The sequence below is a fragment of the Neophocaena asiaeorientalis genome, unplaced genomic scaffold (assembly GCF_003031525.2).
Source record: "Neophocaena asiaeorientalis asiaeorientalis breed wild unplaced genomic scaffold, Neophocaena_asiaeorientalis_V1.1 scaffold45, whole genome shotgun sequence".
In the NCBI taxonomy this organism is placed as follows: Eukaryota; Metazoa; Chordata; class Mammalia; order Artiodactyla; family Phocoenidae; genus Neophocaena; species Neophocaena asiaeorientalis.
In genome coordinates this window covers 10,424,469-10,437,537 of record NW_020174642.1, presented here as the reverse complement: position 1 = coordinate 10,437,537, position 13,069 = coordinate 10,424,469, and the positions used below count along the sequence as shown (strand labels likewise).

General features: G+C 53.7%; 1 protein-coding gene across 7 annotated transcripts in view; it reads right to left on the bottom strand.

The window, feature by feature from the left end:
• SLC37A1 (solute carrier family 37 member 1) overlaps nt 1-13,069 on the bottom strand; it is a 66,070-nt gene that overhangs the window by 35,823 nt on the left and 17,178 nt on the right. For 3 of the 7 annotated variants that reach the window (XM_024758420.1, XM_024758425.1, XM_024758423.1), the window contains exons 4-8: nt 8,989-9,130; nt 8,273-8,351; nt 4,304-4,439; nt 2,821-2,897; nt 1,727-1,893 (exon numbers count right to left, since the gene is read on the bottom strand). In XM_024758420.1, coding sequence (XP_024614188.1) covers nt 1,727-1,893; nt 2,821-2,897; nt 4,304-4,439; nt 8,273-8,351; nt 8,989-9,130 — 601 coding nt within the window. The remainder of the gene's footprint in view (nt 1-1,726; nt 1,894-2,820; nt 2,898-4,303; nt 4,440-8,272; nt 8,352-8,988; nt 9,131-13,069) is intronic. The other 4 variants (XM_024758421.1, XM_024758426.1, XM_024758424.1 and 1 more) reach the window with 2 other exon arrangements.

Sequence of the window (13,069 nt, the reverse complement as noted above, 5' to 3'; positions counted from 1 at the left end):
GGACGGAGGCAGAGCCCCACGGTCACCATGGAAACAGGAGGGGGGGTGAGAGGATGGTCAGCGGTGGGAAAGCAGCGCCAGGAGAGCCCCCCAGCCTCGCGCCCCCTTGGAAGCTACAGGAGCGGCGGCTCAGCGCGAGAGGATGCGCTCATTTTACTATAAACGACCGAACCAGGGCTTCCGCGTTCTTGGAAATACTGCCCCGCCCAGGATGACTGAGCTGAACGGTGTTGGCGCTGAGAGCCCTGGCCGGGCCAGCAAACAAGTTCCCGTCCACTGCCACGCCCTCCGCTCCTTGTCACTCCGCCCCTTTCCCCAGAGCCGCCCCTTTATCAGTTGAGGAAGAGAATAAAAGCCACCGTGGACTCTGGACCTCGGGCCGAAGGCACGCAGGGGCGGGGGTGGGGGGTGTCCCTGCACTAACATAGAGGAAGCGCGTCCTTGTCCAGGTGACAGTGTGGAAGCAGCCCCTGGAGAGTCCAGGTGTCTCGATGACCCTTCCTGGAACTCCGGTGACACACAAGCGACAGTTGGTGCCACAGGTCGGCATGTCGGCAAGGAAGTCACGATACCCACCCTCCCCCCGCCCCCCGCGCCCCCATCTGTTTAACAATCCACTTGTTTGGGCCATTTCGAGATGTTGCTAAAAGCTTACTGGGCCCCTGGAGAAAACGGTGAAGATGGAAGCTGAGCGACCCCGTGCCCTCTGCTCACACCCAGGGGAGGGGGGCGTCTGATTCCTCATCTAACCCTGGCTTCCTTCTTCACTGACAGCACAACGCTGGCCTGAGAACCTCAGGTGTGCTCCACTAAATGGCGGTTATTTTAAAAACGAAAAGGTTAGCATTCGTAACAAGCAAAAAGAGTGGGAGACTTCACAGCGCCCTAACCTTTGGGAAGATAAAACCGGCAACTCCGAACACAAAGCTGAAGCTACAGTTAGCGCTTCCCAGGGATGAGGTCATCGGACTCCGAGCATCCCCACCTGGGAGCTGACAGTGGGAGCCATCTAGTGCCACACGATCTCATTTTGCTTTAAGACGAATCCAAGAGGCAAACGCGAAACACAACGCATCAGAATAGCTCGTGGGCTTAGCGCACCCTGACGCGTAGCAGCTAAAGCGGCACCTGCGTCTCTATCATCAGTAATCGTTAGCAATGCCTGTCCTGCCGACTTCTATTCAAAAAATGAATTGAAAATTCAGTTAAAACAAAAGCCTGGGATTGAGTCTAGGATGGAACGAAGGCTTGGATTTTCTGGTACAACACTACCTAATTAAGGTATATGATCTTAAGTCATGTCGTGGTTTGAAAACACTGACAAGGCTATATCTTATCAGAAGGCAAACAAGCCGGTGAGGCCCATTTCAGTTTGTGGCAGCAGGAATGACGCGAGCAGGTGCAGCCACGTGGGCTGGGCGGCGAGCAGCGTGGCAGAAGACCACGCATGCCCAGTGCCGTGGGGCCAGAGGACAGGGCGGGAGGAGTGTCAACACTGGTTACTCCAGAGATCAGGAAACAGCAGAAAATCCAGCAAGAACAGGAGAGCAACAGCTCATCGGGGAAGCCTATACCTAAGAAGGAAGTCTTCCTGGCAAAAGGAGCGCCGGACAACCCCATCCCCGCCTGGGATGAAGCGGCAGCAGCCTCTTCTCCTAAACTCGCCGCACCCCCCGCAGCCCCGCAAGGCCCTCCCAGGGAGAGGTCATCGCCCACCGGTACTTACGTTCAATGAGAAAGAGAAAGCATACTACCCCCATGGCTGCCACGATGGCCCCAGGCACGATGAAGGACAGGCCCCAGCACGTGGACACCCAGCAGCCAGCGATCAAGGACCCCAGAATGTTGCCCACAGACGTGTGGGAATTCCAGACCCCCATGATCAAACCTCGCCTGCAACACAGCAAAACACAAGGGGGCAAATGATGTCTCGGGGCTTACACGGATCAGGACGTGGGGTTACAACAGTGCCTGCACGGCGTAAGAGCTGGTGGAGAAGTAAACAGGCAGTGCGACACACCACCCCTGCAAGGCTTGGGACCAGGGGTGTTTACAGGAGGACAGTATCTTCACTTACCTCCAGCTGCATAATTACATGTCTCTGAGCTTATTCATTTTATGACTAAAAGAAGGAAGAGGCCTTTTCCTAGAATTCTTGGAAGGCCCCAAATTTAAATTTGTGCCTTTGCAATCTAAATATGATCAGTTGATGAAATACCCCATTAACCAAAGTTCACGCTGAAGAACCTGCCAGATGAACGAGGCTAAGTAAGGCTGGAGGAGTGAGTTTCCTGCTTTAGTTTTTCCCCATCTTGTCCGGCATCTTCGACCACTTCCTAACCGTGGGCCCGGCCGTGCTGCCTGTCACACAGACGTTACGATGGAATCTGACCGCAGTGAGGTCACCGGAGGCTGGGTACAGCTCTGCTACCAGGCCCTGGGTGACCTGGACAGGTCACACTTCCCTGTGCCTTTCAGTCCTGTGAAAATGTAGCTTCTGCTTCGAAAGGCCTGGGGCAAGGCCCTGACTGCACTTCTCCCAGCTTCCCAGGAGGCCAGGTGAGGCCCGGGCTGCTGGCTGGCTGCACAGATGACCCAGACTCCACCCTGCCCACAACGGGGGTGGCATCTCCTGAAACAGAGGCCTGCCTGAATTTTAGACCCTCAAGACCCAGAGGTTTCAGTCATCTTATTTCATATAGTAGACTGACGTGTTTTTTTCTGTAATGAATCTAAAGAAAAACTAAACATAAAGCGGTCTGGTTTTCATCAGAATCTTCTGAAAATGAACGCTGCTGGAAGCAGGGCTGCCTTCCTTACCTCCCTTTTCCAAACCAGTTGCCGAGGCAGGTGACGACGCTGGGCCAGCCGGTGGTCTGTACCAGTCCGTTGACAATCTGTGACAGAGGGCAAAGGAAGAGCCCGCTGAGGGGGGACACCCACACCCGGGAGCCTGGCCTCAGGGGTTTGGGCGCCCAGCGGGGACTCTCACAAAAGGAAGGGGCAGAACCCGATTCGATGTGAGCCTCGACGGCCAGACGTGTATTTTAACAATATACGCATATATCTTACCACGAGAGTCGTACGTGCCTATTGTGAAAATTTTAAAGTAGAGGAAAAGAAAGAAAAGAAAATCTCTTGCTCGGAGATGAACTACCGTCGACAGCTTGGGGCCGAGCTGTCCATTCTCTTTCCAAGCTAAAACCTTATGCAAAGAGAAAACCCTCTCCTTTGTACAGAACTGTGATGATACCATAAGGGCGGCTTGCAAATTGCACGTCTTCCCTTCTTATGTCACGAAGAAGGTCCTGTTGCTAACCACCGAAGGGAGCAGAACCTAGAGAAATGATTTCTCCAACTTGCCAAGAGCGCCCCGAGCTTTTGTTTGAAGAAGGGATTTAGGAAGTGTATCAGCAACTGGCTCTGCTTTAGTCTCAGGGGCCTCAGGGGCAGCCTCCTCCAACTGCCGCGGGGAAGGACCAGCTTCCAGAGGCCGACTGGGAGCCCCTGGTCCGGCCTCAGGGCCAGCCAGCTCAGCCTTCCCTCCGGGAACGTGCTGGGACTCTGGGAAATAGGTTTTTTCCTTCTCTCTGATTTTCTGTATCATCATAAAGTGGGCATCGCTTTGGTAATGAAAAGAGCCAAACTCTTTCAGGTCCTATGGTGAAAATTTTAAAAGCAAATTACATACGATTTGCCCTGATGACCTTGCCACATCTCCCTGGGCTGTGTCTGGAGAGCCTCGGAAGCTGAGCATCATTGTTTCAAGTCATTTTCCATTTCTAGCCAATATTATCCACAGGGCTGTGGGGAGGGGCAGATCCAAGAGTTCCTGGAACCACTGAGCCCCGCGGGAAGGGCTGGCCCTCACTCCCCTGCATCCCCTGACAATCCCCAAGTCCCCTCAACCTCCTCCCCTCACCACGCCCCTCATCCCCCCAACCCCAGAGCGGTCAAGTCTGACACAAGACAGAACATCTCAAATGTACCTAAATTAAGGCAGAAGGACTCAGAAGGGCTTCATGCCTCAAGCCCCCTGCTGGGGTACCGACAAATAGGATTCTTTAGGCGGAAACTCCTGAAACTAAGAAACACTTCACGGCTGCTGGAATTTCAGAGCAGAGGAGGGAAAGGGGGCTGGATGTGCCAGCGCTGACCCTGACCTCAGCCAGGACGCAGTTCTGCGCCCACTCCCACCACCTGCCATGTTCTCTCCTGGCAGAGCCTGGGACCCGTGACATTAACACCCCGTCTGGCTCATCATGGAAATCCCATACATGGTGAGCCGTGGACCAGACCTTACCTGGGTCACCACGTAGAATCCAAAACTGTGGATGTTGTAGAAATACCCTACCCCAAACAGGGCAGTAAAAGCACCACTGGCCACCATTCCGAAAGTCAGGTAATACCTAATGGGCAGGCGCTCCCCTATTATGCCACTGGGGACAGAGAAAAAAGAAAGACAAATGTGAGAAAACAAACACACCCATAATGTAAACGACCCAGCGATTCCTTGCTGGATGCTTTCAGGCTCTGAGCTTTTAGAACTTGAAGGCACTCCGATTTCCAGTAAATTTTAATCACAATCATTTTTCAATGGAGCATTTATTAACCAGAAACTGGCAACACCTTTTAAGACTTTCTATTTCTAACAAAAGTCACTGTCAAGGGCTTCCCTGGTGGCGCAGCGGTTGAGAGTCCGCCTGCCGATGCAGGGGACACGGGTTCGTGCCCCGGTCCGGGAAGATCCCACATGCCGTGGAGCGGCTGGGCCCGTGAGCCATGGCCGCTGAGCCTGTGTGTCTGGAGCCTGTGCTCCGCAACGGGAGAGGCCACAACAGTGAGAGGCCCGCGTACCGCAAGAAACAAAAAAAAAACAAAACCAAAACAAAACAAAACAAAAAAGTCACTGTCAAATAATAAAACTGAAACACTCTGACATATATGATATCTGCCAATTAAAAAAACAAAACCAAAACCATGTCCTGCTGGCTAATCCTGTTTTATATAAACAACAGCCAGTGAACGTATAGAGTATTTTTAAGATTTCAAGTGTCGAACTGTAGACAAATACGAAAAGGGGTCACCTGTGACCTTGAGCACGTCTCTTGGCCCCCGGGCTGGCATTTAGCCGCTGCATCAGTGGCCAGGCCAGAGGCGCTCTTGCCAACGACCCTCTGGCCACAAGCACCGTCATCTGGTTTAAGGACAGAGCCTTTTCCTTAAGGTAAAGTCTGAAACGTGGGGCAAAGCCTCCATGCTCCCTTTGAACAGCAACGTGACGCCATGAAGAGCTAGTCTCTCTGGAGAACTGCTTCCTAGAGCTGCCTGGGTGCTCAAACGAGATACATTTGGTTAAGTGTCTGGCAAGGTAGTGGGTGCTCAATCAAACAGCTCCAGTGCTGCCGGGGAGGGTGAAAATCTCCAGTTTCATACTGGGACATACATTCAACAGGCCTTTACCACCATCACACCTCACTACCCAATGCCATATGAAATACGTCCTTTACTGCCTTGTAGGACATGTCACTATGGAACAGCTTGACACTGTGACTTATTAAGTGAATAAAGAGCTGGAGAACAATCACAAATGACTGTGAGCCTTTTGCAATCTTTACATACACTCTGTGGGTCTCATTCTAGGAGTCAGATAAATATGAAACGTAATGAAGGATGACGCCTGCCTGCCTGCCTGTGAACAGTACCCTGGGAACCAGCTCCAAAATTCTGGTCTTTCGTCTCAAGAACAAATACCCCAGAGAGATCTTCCTTCAGAATTTACCAAAGAAAAAAAAAAGATCAACCTAGTATCACACAGATGACCTATTAAACTCTAAAGCAGAGGAAGTAATTTAAAATTGCAAACAGCATTCAGGTCAAATTTTAAGCTGAGTAGAAACTGATCACATACAAACTCGAGAGCATTCCAGAGCTAAAGGAATTATCCACTTCATCCTGCTCACTTCAGAGAAGAGGGAACATGTCCCAGAGGAGCTGGCTGACCTGCCCAAGGTCACAGAGTAGGTGCCAGAGTTAGATGGGCCTCCTGCAAGCTAGTGCCATCGGCCGGGGCTTACAAACGTCCTCTGGTCTTGCTAGACCATACTGGGACTCAATTTGGTCTCTATTTTAAAGTTTTAAAGAAAAGGCCTAATGGAATGGACAGCATTCCACGTCGTATCAGGCTCCTACAGGTAATAAAGGCCACGCCACACCTGCTTGAACCTGCCAGCAATGACCTGGGTTAGCGAAGGTGCCACCACGTCTGAGTTATCTGGTACACTGACACCATCCATCTCACTAGCAATGTCATGATGTCACTAAGAAGCCATGCCAGGAAGCACGCAAGGAGGCAGGGTACACCCTCATCCCCGTCACGAGTCCACTGTGGGTTTCACATTAGGTTATTATGAAATACATAATGCTATTTCACAATAGAATAAAATTATTTAATAAGAACCTTCGTTGGCGAGTTGCATGAAGAACGATCTTTGCCAATAAGTAAGCAATAACGAAACCACTTTATTCAAACCAGGTTTCTTAGCCTCAGCACCCCCGGCATGTTGGGCCGGGTAGTTCTTTGTGGCGAGGGGCTGTCTTGTGTCCTGTAGCACACTTAGCGGCACCCCCGGTCTCTGCCCACTAGATGCCAGTAGCACCCCCTTCTCCAGCTGAGACGACCAAAACTATCTCCAGATATTGCTAAATGCTTCCTAGCAGACATCACTCCCCGCTGAGAACCACCTTTAACTAGTGTTTTCTAGTAACTGAGAAAAACACACTCCAACCTTGGGGTCTTTTTATATTATTGATTATTGGTGTCCATAAAACTGCGGTTTTTAGAACATAAATATTTGACCGCAGGATGGAATACGGCTGGCAGCCCGGTTGCAGCCCACGCCCTAAGGCGCCTGAGGCTTACACCGTCCTTCTCTGCAGCTGGGCTCCCGTTCTGTGCTGCATCCATATTATTCATTCCGCACTCGGACAAGCCCTGCAGCTCCATGCAGATGTGCAAGTTCAACAAAGGGGTGACAGCCACTCCATCAGCAGAAACCACCTGCCTGGGTACCAGACACCAGACGGGCCTGAGCTGGGGAGGGGGTCCAGGTCTCGGTGATAACACAGTCTGGGTGGATCTCAGGGAAGAAGGTAAACGTTTACAGGGATTCCAGAGATTCCCAAAGCTCTGAAACTCTGTGTCTCTGAACAAAGCCCTCTTTGGACTAAAGGCCTTAGTCCCTGTAAGTTTTGTTTTGTTTTTCCTGTTAAACCTGGCTGGACTGACACAGTAGCAGTTTTTAACCGGCCAACTGCATGTCCTGTTATTACCCACTAATGTTTACCACCTCCCTAGGCCAATTCAGAGCTGGATCAAGAATGGGTTAACGGGGCTTCCCTGGTGGCGCAGTGGTTGACGGTCCGCCTGCCGATGCAGGGGACACGGCTTCGTGCCCCGGTCTGGGAAGATCCCACATGCCGCGGAGCGGCTGGGCCCGTGAGCCATGGCTGCTGAGCCTGCGCGTCCGGAGCCTGTGCTCCGCAATGGGAGAGGCCACAACAGTGAGAGGTCCGCGTACCGCAATGGGCTAACGATCGTACGTAACAGGCACTGGGAACACGGCACGGGCCAAGCCCTGTTCTGAGCATTCTGCACGTATTAACTCAGTTAAACCTCACCACACTCCTGTGAGTTAAGAACTACTGTTTCCCCCATTTTGCGAAGGGGAAACTAAGGCCCAAGGAGGTGCGGTAACTCGTCCAAAGCCACCCAAGCGGGCCGTCAAGCCGGGATCGAATCCCAGCAACGTGCCTCTGGGGTCCACACCTCCCACCGCCAGGCAGGACGGCCTCTGGCACTCAGGGGAGGCTCTGTTCCGGCCTAGCGGGCCATCCAGGTGGACACGCCAAGCACCCGCTGTGTGAACTGCTCTGATGCCAGGCGGGGTTAGGAAAGAGACGGCGGCCCCTGAAACCAGAGGAGGCTCTGCCATGCTCACCGGGTGGGGACCTGCCAGGGCCCTGCTCCTGAGAGACCGGGTCCCGGCAGGGCTCACGGTGCATCCAACCCCGGGGCCAGGAAAGCCATCCGAGGACAGTCTGCCCGATCTGCAGGACACCCGGGCCGTGTGCTGGCTTCCACCTCACACTTGTCTCTGAGGAGACACCGGAGGACCAGCCACCTGCGGGCGGGGCCGCGTCTTCAGCCGTACCTGAGCTGCGCTCTGCACCCAGCGGACCACCTGGGTCTTGCAGTCTTAGCCAGACCTACCTCAGGTACATGCCAACAGCGTACGCACACAGGAAGGAGTAGTCCAGGGCACCGAGCAGCTGCTGGAAGTTGTCCTGATCTACGTGGGGCGAAAAGCAACAGGAAAAGGAGGGTATTGTTTACTTTTCATTAAACACCAATTTATGTCCGGGAGAGGTACAATGACGTACGAGACCTCTGCTCTCTACGTCTGGGCGGTGTCCTCAGAAGGGAACACAGAAAATACAGCAACTGGAAATCAAGTCACCATGTTTCCAACAATCGCTACATAAACGTTACTCCCATCAGGTCAAATCCCCATTGCTGGTGGTGAGCTTGTGGGTTCTGTTCTGTTTCACATGTTACCCCGGCTTTGGTTCGGGCCCCCCAGGCCAGCCCCACACCACAGCTCTGAGATTGCTCTCATCTCTCCACCCACAGCTTACGCTCTGTAAGTCCTAACCTCCAGCTTGGACAAATGCAACCTGCAGCAGATCTGACCACTGAGCGACACCCCTGCACACGCGCACGGGAAACGTGCAGCAGCTGAAGGTGCGAGGCTGGTTTGCTGGGAGGAGAGGTTAGTTTGCACCTGGAGGCGCAGCTGCTTCTGACAGCATCATCACCGCTGCGGAGATCAGCCAGCCAGCTCGGGGACTGCCACCTGTGGAGGAGGCCCGCAGGGATGGCCAGCCTCAGCCACGGGACGAAAGCAAGGGCACAGACGGAGAACTCACCAAATGGGGCCCAGCCACAGTCGGTCCCGTTGTCTGGGAGCTGCTGAGCGGGGGTGTCCCCGGCTTTTGGGCTCTGGCTGTGGAATCCGACCTCCCCCTCATATGAAGCCGTGCAGTAGCTGTGCAGCTCACCCTGGGACATCCATGGGGAGGACAGAAGCCAGAGAGAGAGAGAGTGCGCTCAGGTGGGGCTCAGCCGCCCCTCTCCTTACAGCTGTCCTAGGGTGACTGCGTTCTAGGGGGATACGGCACCTCTGGGGCGGTGTGTCTAGGGGACCCACTGAGTGCCTGCCAATGAGGACGGTTCCTCCAGCTCCCTAGCGGCCATCTCCCCCTGAGCACAGACACAGCCGACACAGCCTGTACCGGGCCACCCAGAGACGACTGCTCAGAGCAGCCGGGCAGCATGGGGGCCCACCTGCCCAGAACGGAAGAATGGATTCATCCTGCTGGATTTATACCATTGACTACAAGTTACAGGTCCACACAAGGACGAGGATGAACCTCGAAACAAAATTAGCCTGACACAAAGGAGCACAAATGGGAGGACTCTGTTTACGAAGCTCCGGAGGAGGGAAATGAATAAGTCCAGGTGACATTCATCACCTAGGGAAGGGCAACAGTGACGGGGACCAGACCTTAACCTGGGTGATTTCCCGGGTGAGCATGCAAATATTTGCTAGGCTAGACACCGCAGATCTGAGCACTTTACTATGTGCAAATCACGTCAACCCCCCACCCCCCGCCCAAAACTAGCTCAAGGTGCTCCTTAAGGAGGCATCCACACTTCCAGAAAAGTGCCGCAGGGCAGCCGGGGCCGTCCTGTTATGGGGACCTGAGTAACAGGTGACTTGTTCCTTAAAACACAAGGGGCAGCAGACAGGACTCCATGCGCCTGCGGTGCCACCACATATCCCCTCCCAGGTGGCCCCCGGCTCCCACTTCTCCCCTGCTGGGTGCTTTCTGGGGTTTCCGCTACACGGGGCTCAGATGAACCAATCCATCAGGTGTGAGCGAGGGCAGAAAGGAGGCGTCCTCAAGGTCAAGGAGGTGGCCCTCAGGGGGAGCAAAGGTCCTGAAGGGGCGTCCTTTAGTGAGCTGTGACCTGAGAGAGGCTGGGCCTGGGGGGCTGTGAGGAAGCCTGGCCCCGGAAGGAGCATCTACCCCGGGGTCAAGACACAGGGCAGCGGGCAGGGAGCTGCACCCCAGTCCAGCAGGTGCGGGGGGCAGCCAGGAGGCCTGTCCACCACCTTCGCTTTGTGGGTACCCCACCTCTTCAGGAGGGGTCACTAAAGAGGCTGATCTCCTTTAAAAGGCCACCTTGCTAGGGCTGTGGTCAGCCACGGTGGGACACCTGATTTTACACGGACACATGCCCCCGAGACCTGGCCTGGCACACGGGACCCAGCCACTCTGGTTACATGGCTTTGTCATCATCGCTGGGCTGCTCTGCTGTAATTTAAACACAAGGTTCCGCTAAAACTAGCCAACTAGCCAAGGTTCCGCTTTCCAAACTCAAAGTAACACTTTGCAGACAGCTTTCCTCAGCCGAGCTCCCACTCCCCGGTGGTGGAGGCCGGGTGCTGTCATCCTGGGATCCTCGGAGCCCCTTCCCTGCCCGCCTGAGAAACTGTGGACGTGGCTGTGAATTTGGGACGGGGACACGGGGGAGCCCTGCCTCTCTGCATAAAGCTGGATTGCCAGCACTTTCCCACCCGCCTGATGTGATCATTTCCTTCTCCTCTTTGCCTTCAGAAGTCAGGTGTGTCCGCCCACCTTTCTCTGCTGCTTCTCTTGGAAGCCAGCCGGGCCTGCAGGCACCACTGATGCCGTCTATTCACCTTTCAATAAGGGAGCCACAGGCAGGATGCAAGGACCCCCATGGGCTGAGGGGGACCCTCGAGCGGGGCTGGCGTGGGGTTCCTAACACACGCCTTACACGGAAGCCCGGGAAGAGGACCGTTATGGACGCGGCTCCCACTGGCAGGTCCACATCCTCCTTCACCATGCACGGGGGATATAAAGGATTAGAAATCAACCCTTTTCGTTTCATTAACAAGCAGAAGACGTTTTCTGTTTTGGTTTGTCCCGGGATGAGAGGTGCCGGTCACGGAGACGGGCTCCGAGCCGGGATCCTGGTGCAGCCGTCCCGGTTTCCAACCTCGGCCGACTCACGGGGACTCCCCACGGCCTCTTAAGAAGCCGGCACAGCGCGGCCCGTCGGCGCTGCTGTAAAGACGAGCATGTGGAGGTGTGTGCAGAGAGCTCCTCTCCGGGTCCCTCGCCCGGAAAGGCTCAGCGACTGGCAGCTGTGAGTTTGGGGTCCACCCACACAGGGGCACCCCAGGGCCTCCAGCTGGCCCTAATCTCATTCAGCTCCCTTCTCTCCCCAGCCCTCCTCCTTCACATGAGAAATGCAATCTCCAGCCCACCCCGCTGAGAAGCTGAAGCAAAAGCAACAAAAGGCTTGACATTACTTGAGCATAAAGAGTTCTGAGGATATTAAATGACCACATGTTAGCCTTCAGTAAGACGCTGCCATATTTTAACTTTCCAATGAGTTTCATTCCCCAAACGTGGTGTTTGCAGGAAAATGAAGGATTAACGAAACTAAGATAAACTTAGTTTGTCAGAAAGAAAACTCACCAGGTGAACTGATTCTTACCAGGTTATAAAATCATTTTGGGGGTGGGGAGCTAGTCCTTTGCTTTCATAAAAGCAGTCTCCTTTGCAAATTTCTTACACATGTGCCTTTCAACAGATAACACATAAAATTAATCAAAATACACCAGGCAGTGATTAAAAGTCGATCATTCAAAAGACAATGTGGCAGCCGAGAAATACGGCTGTGAAACGCCAAGGGGGAAGAGCAGAATGGAACATTCCAGGTGCATGGGGCTCATAAGTGTTTAGAAATGTCTGTGTAATACACAAAGGGACGGCAACAACACAATAAACCGCAAGACGCCATTGTGACTGGAAGGTGGGTGTGGGGGGGTGGATGGGTGGGGAGTGAGAGAAGACAGGTGTGGACATGATGGAAGGATGCAGAAAACAGCCATGACGTCACGAAGCACCATGTGAGTGAGGGGCAGGGGCAGAGACACGGGGGCGTGCACTTACCTTCCACCTACAGATCCCCTCTCTAGCGCCCTCCACCCCCAGCACTGGGCAGCTGGAGCTGCAGCGGACATGTTCCCCGTAAGCTCCACACACACCGGCCCGTGCAGTCACTTAGGCACCAATGTATTTATATAAATGTCCATTAATGAAGACTCTACGCTCTAAACTCTGAACTTGAGCAGCTTCACCCTGAGAAACTCTTTATGCGCTCATTCATTCCAAAAACATGGGCTCTTCGGTTCTCTGGCCAAGGCTACAGTGAGCTGCTCATTGCCTGTGGGAGTGGGGAAGGGGTCCAGAAGATGCTGAGAGGGGCAGGAGACTGAGAGCCGGGGGTTCGGGCCTCATCAGGAGGAGGGGGGTCACGTCAGCTTCACTTCACCTCTGAACGACACACGGAGTGTCCTGTGTGTGCACGTACGTGCACGCGTGTGTCCATGTGAGTGTGTACATAATCTATACAGAGCGTATATGTTTAGTAAATTTTCTAGGGTTCATTAGGTTGTGTGGGTCCATTTATTTTAACTAGTCCTTTAGACTCCTTTTATAAAGCTCTCGGTTAAAAGGACTCTCCACAGCATTATGCAAAAGAAGTCCTAGAAGCGAAATGAAAGCTCTGGTGCCTGCTATGCTCCGAATGCTGGTGTTCCCACCAAACTCACGTGTTGAAACCTAACCCCTGGGTGACGGTACTAGGAGGTAGGGCCTTTAGCAGGTGATTAGGTCATGAGGGTGGAGCCCTCATAAATGGGATTAGTGCTCTTTTAAAAACGGACCCCAGAGAGCTCCTCAACCTTCCACCAAGTGAAGCTACAAGGAAGCGGCTGTCTGCAAGCTGGAAGAGGGCCCTCACCAGAAACTGACCGCTCTGCACCCACCCTGATCTGGGACGTCCAGCCTTCCGAACTGTGAGCAACAAACGTCTGCTGGCTACAGCCACCCAGTCAATGGTATTTTG